Source organism: Kryptolebias marmoratus, linkage group LG4, assembly GCF_001649575.2.
Source record: "Kryptolebias marmoratus isolate JLee-2015 linkage group LG4, ASM164957v2, whole genome shotgun sequence".
Classification (NCBI taxonomy): domain Eukaryota; kingdom Metazoa; phylum Chordata; class Actinopteri; order Cyprinodontiformes; family Rivulidae; genus Kryptolebias; species Kryptolebias marmoratus.
In genome coordinates, this window is record NC_051433.1 from 5,359,618 (window position 1) to 5,376,895 (window position 17,278).

Consider the following 17,278-nt stretch of genomic DNA (forward strand, 5'->3'; position numbering starts at 1 on the left):
TCTTTGGAGAAAAACAGCAACTGCCTCCTCTCTGGTAATTAACTGTCGCTCTCCATAACTAAGATAAATAGCTAATCACTGCATGTCCTGTTGGTTCCCATGCTTTTACACAGCTAAAGCATCTTTTTAGGCAAAAATCTTTGAGAAAATTTGTAAGTGGTTCAGACTCAAGAACCCCCCCCAAACTAACAAATTAACCTCTGTCAGGAGCGGAGCCCGGGGTACAATGAAGCAGTGTCAACACATTTTGTTCCGCAGCTTTGCTCTGCTGAGGCCCACGCCCTCGATGGGACGGTGGTTTGATCCTGTTCTGTTTGGACAGTGAATGCAATCATTCAGGTTTTCTCCTGCAGAATAAAAACCTCTGTTTTTAAGAGTGGGGCGTTTAGTTATCGCTCTCTGCAGAAGGTGATAATGTTCCTGCCTGTGTTTGTGTATCTGTAACCAAAATATCTCTTCATGGAGAACATTATCACTGCATGGACTTCTACAAGGAGTTAACCTGATGTAAGATTACAATACATACATGGCTTTCATTCTGACAATTGTAAATATTGAGCTAAAATTGGATTTGGTAGTAGCTGAGTCTCATTCACAACAGATACTTTGAGCGTGACATCTCGCAGTATTGTACGATCTAGTTATTTTCAAGGTTACAACTCTATTATTCCTCAACAAGAGATGATCTTAAATGAAGATTTAGGCAGGAAAGGCGACGGAAGATTCTTTTAAAAATTGCTCAGCTTTTTACTCAACATTCATTTTTATATTTTGTATGAATGTTGTAAATGTTTTGTTTAATACACATACACAAGTTTTAGAATACAAAAGTGTTTTTATTTATGGTGAAAAACATTTTTTTCCATCCTTGGTTTTGAAATTCCCTCACATTCTTTATAGAAACTGGGCTTCTAGTCGCTTCATTAAAAGATAATAGAAACCTTCAGATTCTTTTCACATGAAAGACGTCCAACTGTTTTGCAGAGTTACTCAAAGAAAGCCAAAACAATAGACAATCATGAACAGAAACTCAGAAGGCGAGCACCAGATTGTATCTTTCTGAGCCACCAGTGCCGTCTGCAAACTGAAACAAGCCCATTGTGTGCTTCTTCAATAACTTCTCTTATGTTTCTGCCCTGATAAACCTGCACAGAACAGAAAAACCCAAAGATATCTAAATAAAAAAATATTAACTAAAACATTTTCAAAATAAAACTTTTACAAAACAACAATTTCAAAAAGTTTAGTTAAGTTTAGGACATAAATACTGCATACAAAATACATCACATATTTACACATTTCTGCTAGCAAATCAATATAAAATATACAAAAAGTGCTTTTAATTATTAGACTTTGACATGTCTTCTTAAATTATATATTATTCAGCAGGTTTGCGTGTCTTTTATACAAAGTGCAACGATAACTTGTTTCTTGTTTCCTGCGTGGATTTGAAAGGCACTTTGTTCTTCTTCTCTGGTGATGGCAGCTTTATCAGACTGGCGCTGCTCCAACTGCCCAGCTGGTTGGGACAGGAAATTATATGAAAAAAGTTGCATTTGAGTTTCATTTGCAAAGTGGTTACATTTGAAAACTGACAGCATTTTTATTTTGGCTTCACTACAAGTAAAATAAGTGACATTTCTGCTCAAAAAGTAAGAAGTAAACTGAAGACAAACAGAAAGAGTAAACATGTTTCTTTGGTATTTTTGATGATTTTGGTAACAAATGATGAAATGATGGATACCTGAATGAGGAAGGCAATTTAAAGGTTTTGGAAGTGTAATAACTCCGGCTTCAGGTCTTCTCTGGTGTCATACGAGCTATGGTGTCATGAAATAAGGAATTTGTTTGAGAATTACTGAGTTCTGTTAATTTGCTGTTAAAGGTTTAGTAGTTTACCAAACAGCGCTGTGAGCAAATCAGAAAGTTAAGCATCAGTCAGTAAAATTTCAACTAGTTTTGTTTTAAAACCTTGAATTTAAGCAATATGAAAAGCTTGTTGGTTATTATAATAAAGTTAATGAGACAGTTATGTTTAAATGTATCATCTGCCTGAATCAGAATAGTTTAGTTGAATATTAATAAAGATGTCATTCTTTAACTCAAACTTGCTCAGATAAAGAACTAAAATGGGAATCACAAAATTCACCAGCGTCGTTTTAAATGCTTTTGTTTTTTTAAAATACTTTCACTTCATTTCTTCAAAACAATAAAGTTTTGTTGACCAGAACAGATCATCTAACTTTCTGTAGTGACCCAAAAACTAAAACTCAGTGGATAACCTGAAACTGAAGAGTTTTCAGTGAATTTGTTGCTTCAGTGCAAGATTTGCTGTCAGAAATGGAGTCTAACATGCAACCAGTTGGACTGTGCGTTCATGCTCTGACTTAAGCAGCAGAATCATAAACTCTTTAAAGCATGCAACAATCAGTTTCTTACCCTTTCCTCCTCAGTTGAAATTTGTATAAAAACAACGCAACTACTGTTGCAACTGCAGCTACAAATAAAGATAAAGCATTTTTATATACACACAGTTTGAATTTCAACCACAAAACTGATTTATAGAAATTCCAAAAGGAAAAAAATCAGACATTACCTACTGAGACCAATGCCACGGTAAGTGGAAGAGCTACAGCTCCTGTAAAAAATAACAGCGCAGTAGAGTTAGTGAAAATGCACAACCAACACTTTAACCATCTTCAGTCACGAACACAACGACTCACCATTATTCTTGTTAGTGCTTAAAGTCTCAATATCCTCATCTGCAAGGATAAAACAGTATCATTAGTGATCAAACAATTTAAAGTACAATAAAACAGGACTGAATCAGTCTTCATCAGGAACATCATTACCACATAACATTCATTAAAAAAGAAACTTTCTTTCTACTTTAAATCATAATCCATACATGTGCTTGTATTTACAGTGTCATATTTGAGCTCGGTTCCAGTACAATCTGACATTTATAAAATATGTCTTATTAAACCTGAAACCAATCAGAAAAGCAGGCTTAGTGCCGTTTTTACTGCGGTTAAAAGGAACAGTTTGATACTTCAGAGAATACTCTGATTGAAAACACTTTCATATGAAACTACAGAACTCTACTGTTAGCTAAGGACAAGCCATCAGGACAAAAACAAGCAAACAAAAAACAGGAAGTTGTTTGTTTAATTATAGGATGTGTTGAGTCTGTGTGTTTCAAATTTCCTGTGACTCAAACAAAAAATGTACTCAACAAACTGAATGAAAAAGCACATTCATATATATATATATTAGTTCTTAGATGTTAAAGGGGTAAGAATGTGGTTAAACATTAAATAAAAAGACCTAAAAGCAGATATAATAGTCTGTACCACCTGTCTGTTGGTGTAGTTTTAGCTGCACACTGAAGTTTATTCTCAGAATAAATGTATTTTTGTCTTTTATGCAATACTTCTGTATTTATTGCTGTGATGTCCACAATAACCCCATCATTGTATGAACGCTAATTTAGAATTCACATGACTGTTTCCTGTCCCCCCGCCCTTGTATATTGTCCACGATCTACTTAATTCTGCATACTTTGTGCTATTTTAGCCATTTATACATTAACACTCTGGGCTCATTCATAAGATGGGTGTTACAAATTTTGGTTTTTGCAACTTTAATACTTTTGAAAATATTTTACTTTATTTATGAATATTTTTTCCCTAAAATAAAAATGTAAAACAAAAGAAAAATGACAAAAAGAAAAGTTCCAGAAGGTTTTTTTAAAGAAATGTTTGGATACCTTCGGATGAAGACAATAATTGTGACGTTACACTGGTTGTAGCAGCTTTTTCCTCAGCTGGCCATAAGTATCTGGCACCTTTCAAACAAAGTGATCAAGAAAATTCTTTTTTTGCATTTAAAAAAGATGAAAAAAGCTGGTGTAACTTCATAGCAACCTGCAAGCAGCATGCATGTGATAAAGTTCTGCTTGAGCATAATGTATCTACAGGTTTCTGATGGACACGGATCTGTACCTTGTTCTGACGTTGAGACAGCTGCAGGTGAACTGGTAATGACAGCTGTGTCTTTGTGAGTTGCAGATATGGTGGATGAAGTGGCAGAAGAGAGTGCTGCTGTGATATAGAACATAACCATTGTTGTCAAAAAATGGTGTCACATGCTTAAAAAAATGAGTGTTTGTAGCGAGAGAAAAAAAAACGTATTTATCACAAGACATTTTCAATCAATTTCTCAATTTGTTTTCAGATTTGTTTGCCTTTATATACCTGGTCCTGTTGATGTAGGAGCAGCTGATGTTGTAACTGTTGTTACCATTTTTGTGACTTTATCTTCTGTTGTCACACCTATGAATAACAACACTGCTACATTTATCAGAGTTAAAAATTTACAGTTCATTAGGCCTTAATGAAACTACAGGTGGGGCATGCATAAAACCTGGCATGCAGAATGTGCTGTGACGGTCATGCATCATGCACATGCATCCTCATTTACTTCTCATTATGCAGAAAAAAATGGGAGGAGAAATTCTTCATTTCTTTTTCATCCCATTGCTGATATTCAGTACTCAAACATTGTGGTAGTGAATGATAGATTTGACTTTTGACCAACTTTTTTGGGGAAGTCAACTTAGTCATCACGTTTAGGTGGTCAAGGGTGGAGTGAGTGATACAAACCACACAGGATTAGCACAGATGCAGTTATGAATAGAAAAATGTTGGTGTTAAAATGTGCAAGCTGTGTTTTAGTGTCAAGTTTCTCTAGTAAAACCAAGACAATGCCTTCAGAACACTTTGTGCTCCGTCTTCAACAGAATAACATTATACATGTTTTAAAATAAACAGCAAAGTCCTATCAAAGTTTCTTTTTTACTTCTAAAAATGTGTCAAGCTGCAGCTGGTATTTTGCATGTTTCAGTTAGGCTAAACATGGCAGCCACCACTTTGACAACCTTTTTGATAACATTTGCCTTTTGTGTTTATATTAAGACGCACATTCTGTGGATTCAAGGAAAAGCATTTAAAGGGGACTTATTATGCAAAATTCATTTTTTGCATGTTTTTGTATTTCCATTTGGGTAACTACTGCTTCTAGAAACAGTCCAAGTGCAAAAAAAAAATCATTTTTCCTTTTTTGACAATAAGTAAATGTTTTCTGGTGTCTGCAAAACGACCCGTTTCAGAAACCTCAGAATTGTTGCATCACAATCCTCGTTACCTAGCAACCTCAAGCCGAGCCCAGCCCCTCACCTAGCAACCCAAGTGGAGCTCCGCCCACTTCATTTCATAAAGATCATCATGTTTGTTCTGCTGGTTTTACTGCTGAACGATGTCTGCTGCAAAAGGAACATGTGTCCATGCATGTTCTCCCAGTCATGGAGAACAGAGCTGCGTGACTTCGTTTTATTTCTGATGGCAAAGTCCATCAGGAACAGCTCAGCTGTCCCAGAAACACGTCTCTGTTAAAGTCATGGCAGGTTTGTCTAAACTAACATTAGAACTATGTTAATAAAAGAGAAGAAAATTTGGAAAAAAACAAAAACAAAATGAATTCTATTCCCACTGTTTATGAACTTGTGGATATCTTGTGATATTACTAAATGTTTGTACTTTATTCTGTCTGAAGCTACAGCTCATTTTAAACACTTTAAAAATGATTCAGCATTCTTGATTTGGCGACTCAGCTGCTCGCTAGTTGGACTGAACCAACTCAAAGCTGAGGGAGGGGGACGAAGAATGGAGCAGTTATTTTTAACGGTAACTTTTTAGTTTGTAACTAAGAAAGTAAAATTAGATCAATAAACACTACCTGCTTTTGTCTCATTGCTGAGAGTGGCATGTTTTTAAGTCAAATATTGGGGAACAAAACATGTTTTCATCCCCACTTTAAAAGAATGGGAGAGCAGCTGCTCCACTGAACATGACACTCAGGTTTGTATTTACACAACATTGTGTTTTTGAGTTTGTTAGTATGCAGGGAGTGTGTTTTGTAACTGCACAATATGATTTTAGGAACACAAAGGATTAGTATATCAAATAATATCTCAGTTCACGTCTAACGCTCATAACCAAATTCTGTTTAGTGCAAGTAAACAAAAACAAAACATGTTTTTAATGAATGCTGTAGTTTTAGCCAATGTTTATCATTAAAATGACTCCATTAAGCAACATGAAGGACTCAACAATGTCATATTACATTTTGTGGTATGTTACTATTCTGAGCCCTTGTGTGATCAACTGTATTAACTAACAAAACTTTCCTACAAAGGAACTGACCAATGTTACTGATGAAGTTAGATTTTCTTTCAGGATGGAACATAAAGCAGTGAAATGAAAGACTGGACTTCATCTTATTACATGGTTTAAAAATAACCTACAGTATTTACTGAAAATAGTATTAAATAAATGAATGAAATTAAAAAAAGCTTACTTTCTGCTCTTAGAACATGCAAAATAAACTCAATAACTTTTTGCAAAACAGCACATTAAACTTTGTAAAACTCAGTTTCTTTTTTATTCAATCTTCAGGAAAAAGTAGCAGTAAATAAAGGCTTACCTATGCATTCAGGAGGTTGAGAGCTGTATTGTCCGTTGCTGCTGCACGTGATGCTGCTTGGACCACTGAGGGTGTATCCGTCATCACAGCTGTAATGTATAACTTCTTTGTACTTTGGATTTTCCTCAACTTTCCAAGAGTTTCTGCCGTTGGGCACTTGAGAAGGTTTTTCACATGAAACAACTAAGAAATTTGGAGAAAACAAAAAAGAATTACACTCATTTTAAATCTTTGGATGAATCCCACACTGCTGCTATGCTTTTAACTACAGCTCGGTTGGGGATACAAAAGAGCACAAAAACACAAGCTGTTTTTAATATAATACAAACAACATTTTTACTTGACTCCAACAAAATAAAACAAAACATAAAACTGAGAGACACTTACTCTCACATAGAGCATTTCCAAACCACCCTGAAGAAATGCACTGCTTGTAGTTTAATCCTGCGATCTGGTAACTGTAAAAAGACCAAGTAAAGCAAGACTATTTTTATTGTTATAAACAGAATATTTGATAATATAACTATAAAGATAATGGCAACATTTTAAACAAGGTTTTGCTCAGTTTGTTCATGTTGGGGATCAGTCTCAGCTCCTACCACACCAGATCTTCAATCAGCTTGACCCCAAATGTTAATCAGTTGTAGATGTACATCCAATGATTACTTTATGCAAGCTTCATTAAAATGTGTCGAATGGTTCATGAGATATTCTTTTAACTTGACAGATACAAACACAGACATGAGCAAGAACACAACAGTCTGCCTTCGCCTTGGGAAGGAATAATATTCATCTCAACTCTGAAGATAGAATCTTGCAGTGTAGGCCAGAAGAAGCTCACCCTAAGTGTAGCATTTTTAGGCTGTTAAAACATGAAGTAACATTTGGCAACAATTACGTATATCTGACTTTCAAACAGAGCAGAGTTAGAGCTTGTTCAGTGTTTAAAATTCCAGTGTGAAGTCATGTTTCTTGCAGTTCTCTGTCAGCTCATGGCTGCGATTACAGCAAGAAAAGCATATTTTGATATGGGAATGAACAATGCCACTGGTTTACGGGAGCTGCTCCATATTGAGGTGTACCGACTCGATTTTCAGACAATATTCGAGCAAACAGGAATGGAATTTGAAAGCGTTCATTCACACTCACCCTCCATCACAAAATACGAAAATTGTACTGCCAAACAGAGTACCAGCAGGGATATTAAAACGCATATTTGCCAGTGCTTCAGGCTGACCACAGTCCATCTCTGAAACATAAAGATGAACAGACATCAGCACAGAACTTCACTGACGGTCAACCGTCATGTCTGCCTGAGGAGCTACTGTTTGTGACAAATGAAATAAAACTCACTCTTGCAGATGAGATCTGGTTCAGTCCATATCTCATTAAGGCATTTTGAAGTCCCAGAGCCGCCGTCTTTGTTATATCCATTTCCACACTCAAAAGTGACCTCAGAACCATTGGGGAAATCATTCTTTAGAAGTGTTTCAGAGGTCGGGACCATGTTATCCAAACCTAAAGGTTTTGAACAGTCAGCTGGGGGAGAAAAATGTCCCAATTAAAAAGAAGCTGTTAACAATGTAATCATCTGAAAAACAATTTTAAAAAAAACTAGATTGTAGAGATATTTGGAGTATATTCAAATTTGATTTCACTTTTTTGTTAAAGGAAGAAAAACCCACAATAATGATTTTCGTTCTGTGTTCAGTGGGATAAACACCATGATACCAAACAGCCCTGTGACTACACCCTTTTTTACCCTGACTGATTACAAATTGAGGACACCTGTGGTGCTGTTTACAGGACACACCTTAGTTTAACATGTCCCTGTGTTCAAACTGTTTTCAGATGTTTCTATGAGTCCCATCCTTTTTGTCCCAACCACTTTTATTAGTTGCTTTAAAAAAAAAAAAAAAAATCTGTTGAACCAAAATTCAAACCCAATGACTGATTTTCATTAGCTGACTTGTACCATTTTATTTATATCTTATTAGCAACTTTTATCAGTTTCAAGTTATTTCAGTAACTTTTGTGGGTTTTTCTTTTTTTAACGAAAAAGTTTCAAACAAACTGATCCAAGTCTGTAATATATTTATTCAAATTATTCTAGTAAAAATAACAACTGATTTGAAAAAAGGGAATACAATTTAATTTTCTAAGTTAGACAAATGGTTTCAGAGGAAGCTATTAAAATGTTTGGATGTCTGCAGATCTGCCAGAATAAACACCATCATCTTTAATTTGCTGACCTGCTATGTTCCCGACAAAGAGGGAGATGAAGAGCAGGGACTTGAGTTTTCGCTGCCCTCGGGTGTCCGGTAATAAAACCTCCATGACGAGCTGCAGACAGAGAGACGATCGGATCCGGATCCGGACGGTGTCAGACACTGAAAAGCTCCGAAACTGTACCCGCTGCTCGACTTATCTCCACTGACAAGCCACACGAGACCTACAGGTCCGTCCTCTTCGAGTCAAGCGAGAAATAAAAACAAGCGCAGAAGGATATTGATTTCAAAATAAAAGCACACACGAACGCTCTTAAGTGCCCATCATCAGCAGAGCCACTGTGGAGCTGCTGGGTAATTTCTCCAACACACTGATTCCTGATCAGGCACACAGTTAGTACATTAAAACATCAAGAACGATTAAAAATAGAGCACTTCTGAGTCGTTCTTTTCTGCTGTCTCCTCTGCGCTGCTCAGGATGGGAGGCTGCCTCAAAGTCAAGATTTAACGCAATCATCGCTTCATAAAGTCAGTTCAGACTAGATTCAATATAAAATAGGAATACTGAAAGATTGTATGCTTTACACAGTTTAGTGATATTTTTGTAGTCTGAATTTCAATTATTTCTTCTTTTTTTTTTTTTTTTTTTTTTTTTTTTTTTTTTTTTTTTTTTTTTTTTTTTTTTTTTTACATTTTTTTGTACTTACTGTTTTATTTTTTTTCTGTTCCTTGTGCATGTTAAAACGCGAGTCGTGTTTATCTTATTTTGAAAGGCACGTCCGGAAATTGTTTCTCTAAAGCCTAAGTTTTAGCGTCCAATTTGACTCGTGGTCAAAAAAAAAATGGGTGTAAAGTTTTGACGTCTGTTATACCACTCTATAAAATGCTAAAAAATGAGTGTTGATTAAATGATTAAACAGAGAAATGATTAATTACTCTCATTGTGGCTCCATCCGGAAGAGGCAGAGAAATGTTCACAAAGGCAACAAATGTGGAAATCTTATGGGTGTAACCTGATGTTAAATTTATTATAGGGCGTGTGGTCACTATATGTGTGTGGAATTAACAAGATAAATATTATTACTGTCATCATTAAATCAATAAAAGCAACTTAAGGATTCAGATAGTTCCCATTGCTTTTAAACCACTTTTAAGAATCTGAGTCATTGTCTGTGGCTCAGGACATTGTTGTGGATACAGGCTACTCTTTTTCTTCCCCTCTTTCCAAAAGGGGTTGTGCCTCATTGCCTCACAGACACACACACACCCACACATACCACACACACACAAACACACATGACTAAATTCCAAAGAATCCAATACACATTTTCAACGACAAGCGGGTTGTCGGGGCCTTTTCTTTCCTCCACCCACCGTTGTCAGAGAAACCTTCAGACCTGAAGAGCAACAAAGAGTTTTGTGGCCTGTATCAACAGTCTGGTGAATTATTTTTTTGTTCCAAAGCGAGGACAAAACACCATATCTGGAGCTAATTTCGTACATTTTTGTTGAGGCAAAACACTTCACAAAAATGTAATATTTAAAGCAGAATGAAGGCTGGTTTGAAAGTAGAAAAGTAAAACAGCACTTGATTTAAAAAAAAAAAAAAGTGAAAAAAAATATGACCTGTGAAATATGTAGTGTGCCTCTTCAGTTTTAGGGAGATAAAAAGAAAATACTCGCAGCAGTGGGTGCTGGCTAACTTGTGGCACAGCCAGCTTTCCTTATCTCTTTCAACAGCCTGTCCAAGGAAACGATCAGGACGCCTCCCTTCTCAGCAGCCAACAAGAATGCATCTGTTTCTCCTCACGTCGGAAAATGTCTTTCAAAGTTTGAATATCACAGCTGCATATTTCACCTGGTTTCCAGACACACCAACAATTTGATATAAAGGGCAAAGCTAATACCTAATTAAATTAGTTAATACTTAATTAACTTAGTTAATACTTAATTTTATCTCATGGATGCTTTGACTTAATAACAAACTTTACTGTATGGACCCACTTGGAGGATTTATTTCTTTTTCCCCAGAAACCCACATTTCAAGCAGGGAAAGAATTTATATAATCAGTGTTTACCAATCTCCTGCATCTCTTCTCTGGAAAAACAGAAAAACAAGAAACAAAACCTTGAGCAGCACTGTGGTTATTTCAGTTATGATGAGAACTTGAAGTATGTCTGGTGAATGACTCTAGGCCAGTGCTACACCAAATTTGAGGTCAATAGCTGTAAAATTGACTGAATTATAGCCATTTGGGGTTTTAAGGTCAGTTCACTGTGGCAGCTATCTTGAATCAGGTTGACTTGAAACATTAATCAGTTGTAGATATACTTCCAATGAATACTTTCTGAAAGTTTCCTTAAAAATTGTCCTGTGGTTCATTAAAACCTTTGGTAAGACGATGACTGAACACTTCACTGAAAGTCAGCATCATCTAGAGTTGAATCAGATGAACTGCATCAAAGACTGCAAGTGATTCAGTGCAGCAGTATCCATCCTGTATTTAAAAATTTAAAATAACACCCACCCCCCCACACACACACTCAGAACATATAAAAATCACACTTATGAAGCAATGTTTTAACTTCACAGAGTATAACAAATCATTTTAGATTGTTTTTGATTAAAGCCTTCACAAAAAATCATCACTTATACTATTTAATTTTTGTATATTTACACTCAGTGTGTTTGTTGCTTTTGGAATATTGAAAAGTATAAATCACTGGAATAAGTCTTGGTCACAATAATTCAACACAAAACTTTGAAAAGGAGGAATTTGTTAAAAAAATTGATGCATTTTTTTTTAACACATCAAAAAATGTTTCATTAAATCCAAATCTTTTAAAGTTTTACTAAATAAAAAGCTAGAATTATTTAACAATACCAACCTAAAAGATGAATCACATTCCTAAGTTTATATTAAAAAATAGGCTACTGACATAATTAAGATGTTTGAGTCATCAGCTTTCATGTTTAATTTAAAAAAAGCAAAATAAAGTTCCTACAAAACCAAAAACAAAAAATTAGGTAAACGTACAGTAATTGCACAGAAAAAGATTAAAAAAACAAATCTGAATCATAAAGAACATTTACCAAAATGAATGCATAATGTCTGAAAAGAAAAACAAACAAAAAAAGCTCATTATCTTTATGAAACGTCAGTTCGTAACCTTTAACCCTCAGCTCAGCTGCTCTTTTAGTTTTTGCTTAAACAGACACATGACTGAAGAAAGTCTTTTATGACACAAGACAAAATATCTTCAAGTTCTTGTCGTTCAAAATATTAATAAAAGAAAATCAAATAAACAAGTTTAAATGCTGCAGTGGTTCTCTAGTTTGGTTATCTACTGTGAAAACTAAAAGTGAAAATAGCTTATTCTGCTTTCTTTTAGATAAAACGTGTGCAACAAATGAATCCCTGTGAGAACTGAATGATTAATTGTAACTGCAGTGGTGGCGTTCTGACATCCTGGGTTCTGTAATTAACCAGATACAACGATTCCCATGGTAACATTCACTTTTGGATCCCAGGTTTAGCACAAGAAAACAAAAAAGAAAAATGTTTTCAGCAAAATTTTATTTTTAGTGCATGAACAGAATACTATGTCAACCCTTTTAATAATCCTTTTTAAATATTTTCTCTTTTTTTTTTTACATAAAAAAATAATAGAGCAATTTAATATACCTCTATTGTTTTTCTCCCCAAAAGAGCACTCGGCAAGTATTTATAAAGGTGCTGTACAATGTACAAACATTTACAACTAATGTTCAGATAGAATGTAGAAGATACCACGAGGATTATTTGTTTTCTAATGAAGCTATGCAAGGCCACAGTATGATGCAAAAATGAGATATAAAATGCTTAAAGCAAAAGCATACAGAGGTAAAACAGGAGGGGAGAGACAGTTCAGTAAAAATAAAAGCATCCTATTTGAGGCCAGAGCGAACAGCCTGTACCTGGTACTCAGAGTTAGATTTAATGAATCAAACTATTCCACAAAAACTGAGCTCTGACTGGTTTCTGCCCACACAGACTTGTAAACTAAAAACACCTTTTTACAATCACAAACTTAAACCTCCATTTGGCTGTCATTAATAATAACTTTATCACATATTTGCTACAGATACTGTGTTCCCTGAGCTCATCTTATTATTTCTCAAACTGTATTAGCAGTCATGTTGAGCATTTTTCAATTCCTCTGTTTTATTGTCTAATTTAACACTGGCTGATGTAACACTTTTGAAACAAATTGACTACCCTGTAAGATGTAAAATGTTTGTTTATCCTAAAGGAATAGTCCCATCATTTTTCAAGGGGTTTTCTGTCTAATAGTTACCAATAATTAGGACCTTATTAGCCGTGACATCAGTCAGAGCACGGAGTATGGAGAAGTCTTTGTCCAAGCTAGGCTAATGATTGCCAGTTTATTATCATTTGTCAGGCTTATAAAACCATTTTTGTTCAGAATTAACATAACAGTTTGAAAAACTCTACATTAGGTAATATTAAACTTCTGCACATTTACATGACGCCGTTAGTTTAGTTTGTTTTCCCGACCGAAGGCCGTCTGTGTGTGGAGCACAGATAGTATAGTATATCGTGTCGATGGCGCCAAGGCTGCTGTTGGTATCTGATCAGGGCCTCTAATCAGTCAACTGCTAAATGAACTCCCACACCGGTGTGCTGTTTTAGAGACAGAGTTGTTTTATCAAACTGAAAAATAATAAAATAACCCCCTCCAAAACAGGCACTTGTTTGGCCAGCCTTTCTCCATACTCTGTGCTCTGTGACCGATGTCACAGCTGATAATGTGCTAACTATTTATAACTATTGAACAGAACATTATTTCAAAGATGACTGGACTGTAATACCAGCCTTGTGTTAGCAGCAGCACTAATAATATTTCAGTAAAACTCCACAGAACTCTGGCCTCAATCGTCCTTCATGCCAGCCTTTAGCGCCCAAACACACAGCAGGATGGACAGAAACATACAGTGTAACTGAAAGACTCAATTCTTTTCTTTTTTCTTTTCATTTTGCATTTTAGCTGTGAACCATTTAGAAAATATGAAATATTTTTTTTTGTAAATTTATAGTATTACCAGTACATTGTAAATAACAATGAGTTAAGTGAACTTCACAAATTAAATACAACTTGTTCTATTATGCTACAAGGGCTGATGCAGTGCAATGGAATTCAGTAGTTATCCTCTGGAAATTATGACACATTCAAATATATATATATATATATATTTCTATATATCATATTTCACGATGAGACACATTTTGAGCGATCGCGAACATTTGGTACAGCAGTTTGAATGTAACATTTATACATTTCATGACCTACTGTGAAAGATACATGGTAATTCCTACCACTGAAATACATTAGGATTAGGATGAAAGCTCTAATAACACTGGGCCTTTTTTTTTAAAGTCTATATCAAAATGAGGAATGGTTCGGTACAGCTACATATACATACAGTATTTTTCATCTATCACCTCAATAAATTACACACTGGCTTGTTATTATACACATGGTAAACAAGATATCAAACCACAAGTTTCTGGTCTTCTTAATGAAACTGTTTGTGTGAAGGAGTGTTGTGAATATGCCCATAGAACAGTCTAGAGTAGCTGTGAAAGTAAACACTTGCTTGATTGTATTTGAAATCTGCCTGCTGTTTGGAATGTGAACAATAAACATGAGAGTGGTTCATCCTCAGTGATGTGCAGAAACACGTGCAGAAAAACAGAAAGGACTAAGTGCATGCAGTTGAGCAAACCTTTAAGAAAAAGAGAGTTTAAATATCCTACAATGAGGCTGAGGCTAAAAGAAACCCGATGACAGTCACACAGAGTGTGTACTACAAACCAGAGGCAGGGCCCTTTTTCTTTGCTTTGCATATGGGTCGTTGCATTGTGATGAGTGAAGTGCTGTTGGTAGCTGTTGTTCCACAGGAGACTCCCAGGATTGGCACATTTTCACATTTTAAAAACGTCTTGTCTGACAAGGCCCCGAGCGTGCCGCATGTGCTGAAGTCCTGTAATAAAAAGGCTGAAGCAGCGGAGAAGGCAGAGGGGAGTGCTACATGCCATGTGTGATATCACAGAACTCCCTAAATATAAATCTGGCCACAGTCCGAAGGTATGAAAGGGGGAAACACGTTGCACTTCTCTGTTTCATGGAAGAACTCTGAAAAAGAATCCACTATTGTGAAATATTTCATGGCACAGTTCGTCTCTAGGTGATCCAATGTTTGGTCACAAAGGGTCACGAAAAACTTCTTCTTCAGTTAGGATTTTGGCAGAACTTGGTACTCTCCAAGGGCCAGGACTAACAGATCCTTTTGGGCTCTGGGACGACCCCGGAATATTGTTTGTGGAGGCAACAAAGTCTTCTTTGGAGTTGAATGATTTTCCTTTTTTCTCTTTTTTCTCTGTCTGTGAATCTTTTCTGCTCCATATATCTTTAAAAAATGACAATGAATCTCTTTTGTTCGTCGTCCCTTTGCTTGTAGTCCTGCTTTCTGCCGTTTTGCTTTTGCTTTTGCCATTAACGTCTCTATGCTCCGAGTCTTTGTTTCTACTTCTTTCTCTCTGAGGATGAGATTCTCCCGCTACCCTTCGTTTAAATGTTTCCTTATCGAGGCTAGGTCTTTCTCCACTTCCTATTGTGTATCTTCTGATGTCTCTATTTTCTCTTTCACTGTTTTTATGTTCAATACCAAGGCTCTCTTTGCTGGAAGAATCCCTTATTCTCCTGTGATGGACTTGTTGATGCCCAGCATGCTGAAGTGGTGAAATCACTTGCGGTCCAGCTTGAGCCTTGTCTGATCTTACACTTTGTATTTTTGTGTTACTTGTTGGAGGCATTCTGCTCCTGCTCACTGCTGCTCCTTGTGCCGGATTCACAGTCGTTTTAGGACTGGGATGTTGCTCTTTGGCTTTAGGAAATGTCTCTCCTGTTTTCTTTGGGCTGCTTAGCTCTCTGGAGTCTTTAGTGGACGCAGATCTCTTGTAGAACTTTGTATGGTCATAGGAGAGGGGAGAAAGCCTGTCCACCTTTTTTTCTGCCCACTCATCACTCTCCTCCACTGAGCCCAAACCCCTGCTGTGGCGGGGATCATGGACTTGCATGGATTTGGTGCTCCAGCTGCGAGAATGTTTCTGCTTGCCGGAGAAGGTAGGGGAAAGAAAAACGGAAGCCCCGGGTGAACGTGGAGAGGGCTGTGGTGAAGTGTCAGATAAAAACACCTCTTCTGAATATCTTGTGGGTGTAATGACTTTTTGATGACGTCGATCTGTAAAAGAAGCACATATGTTTATGGGAATACACCGCAAACCACACTAAATACTGACTTTAGAATGTGAAGGAGGGGAATAATCAGATCATTTTATCACAGAGGTTAATAACAGGGAGGAAAATGTGAGTAGGAAAAAAAATTACCAAAGTTAAAGAGAAGAGACCAGCGTAAGCAGTGATGATGTTAGTGTTGGTGCTCTGTGTAATAGCACGCAGTAGAGGAAGCTGTATTACCTGCATCAAGGGTAATAAAAGAACCACAGGAAGCAGCTGGTTAGAAATAAATTGAATAAATAAAAACCCAGAAAAGGGAATAATAAAATCTATGGAAGTGAAGCTATAAAACAAACTGTCAATTCAAAATTAGCAAAATGTCATATAAATTAGGATTTCAGCATGTCTGTGATTGCTGTTTCCTCCTGAAGATTTACTCAACCTTGTTGTTTAACACAACACAACCAGGCTTGAGCTGTGTAACTGACCCGCATTAGGCTGGCTGTAGTCTGTGTGTAAATATAAATAAATATGTCAGGGAAGTTTAACGTTTGGCCTATTTTCAGTCACTGGCTGTTTCCGTAGGTAAACAAACATACGTGGTAAAGAGCAGACAGGCATACATTTTGCAGATAGATTTTTAATTTAGGGACAATTTAAGGATTTTGTTTCTTACTTCATAATTTTTCTTTTCTAAAAATGGCTACTTTGAGGAAGATGCAATCACTGGGACATTAAACTTTGTCATCTTGCATTCAGAGCAGATTTCCTGACAGCACTGTATATCAATGAAACTTATTTAAACCAAAATTTGTACTGCCAAACTATTAGTATGGTGTCTTATTCAATCAAGTAGTTTAAGACTGAAGTTGTAAACTGTCCAGTTTAGTCCATATTGATCTCAAAATTTGAAAGAGTGATACATTTCCAAGATACCACGCTAGTCCAATTGGAAATTTTCCGCATATATTACTCACTCCCATCTTGGGCCAGACCTGCTCCAGGTCTCAGCAGCAGAACCACTTTGTTTCCTCCAGCTTGGATCAGTTCAATTGCCCGTGTGTGGGAAATTCCACGAGCCGGCTCCCCATTAATCTCTACTATCTCATCTCCAACCTGTCAGTAACGCAGAAGAACACAGGAACACACAAATGAGCACGGTCCGGAGTGAATGTGAACAGAAACATACACAAGCTCATTATCAA

General features: G+C 36.3%; 2 protein-coding genes across 15 annotated transcripts in view; both read right to left on the bottom strand.

Annotated features, from left to right (window-relative positions):
- Positions 1 to 815: 815 nt before the first annotated feature.
- On the bottom strand, positions 816 to 9,116 carry im:7151449 (complement decay-accelerating factor). 10 transcript variants are annotated; one of them, XM_017408540.3, is made up of 13 exons: positions 8,796 to 9,103; positions 7,897 to 8,082; positions 7,693 to 7,792; positions 6,931 to 7,001; positions 6,544 to 6,726; positions 4,257 to 4,334; positions 4,005 to 4,103; positions 3,770 to 3,847; positions 2,724 to 2,762; positions 2,597 to 2,638; positions 2,440 to 2,497; positions 1,745 to 1,820; positions 816 to 1,519 (listed from the first exon to the last, which is right to left on the bottom strand). In XM_017408540.3, the coding sequence occupies exons 1-12, from the start codon at positions 8,878 to 8,880 to the stop codon at positions 1,763 to 1,765; spliced, it is 1,077 nt and encodes a 358-aa protein (XP_017264029.1). In that variant the 5' UTR covers positions 8,881 to 9,103; the 3' UTR covers positions 816 to 1,519; positions 1,745 to 1,762. The 10 variants fall into 10 exon arrangements, with proteins under 10 accessions (XP_017264029.1, XP_037831353.1, XP_037831352.1 ...); XM_037975425.1 differs by having other exon boundaries at positions 816 to 1,820; positions 4,005 to 4,100; positions 8,796 to 9,115; XM_037975424.1 differs by having other exon boundaries at positions 816 to 1,820; positions 8,796 to 9,107.
- Positions 9,117 to 12,330: 3,214 nt separating this feature from the next.
- The window catches only part of LOC108231628 (membrane-associated guanylate kinase, WW and PDZ domain-containing protein 3), a 158,599-nt gene continuing 153,651 nt past the window's right edge, over positions 12,331 to 17,278 (bottom strand). For 3 of the 5 annotated variants that reach the window (XM_025004279.2, XM_017408789.3, XM_017408788.3), the window contains 2 exons: positions 17,051 to 17,189; positions 12,331 to 16,077 (listed from right to left, as the gene is read on the bottom strand). In XM_025004279.2, coding sequence (XP_024860047.1) covers positions 15,038 to 16,077; positions 17,051 to 17,189 — 1,179 coding nt within the window. In that variant the 3' untranslated portion in view covers positions 12,331 to 15,037. Of the gene's footprint in view, positions 16,078 to 16,223; positions 16,314 to 17,050; positions 17,190 to 17,278 lie in introns of all 5 variants that reach the window. The other 2 variants (XM_025004280.2, XM_017408790.3) reach the window with 1 other exon arrangement.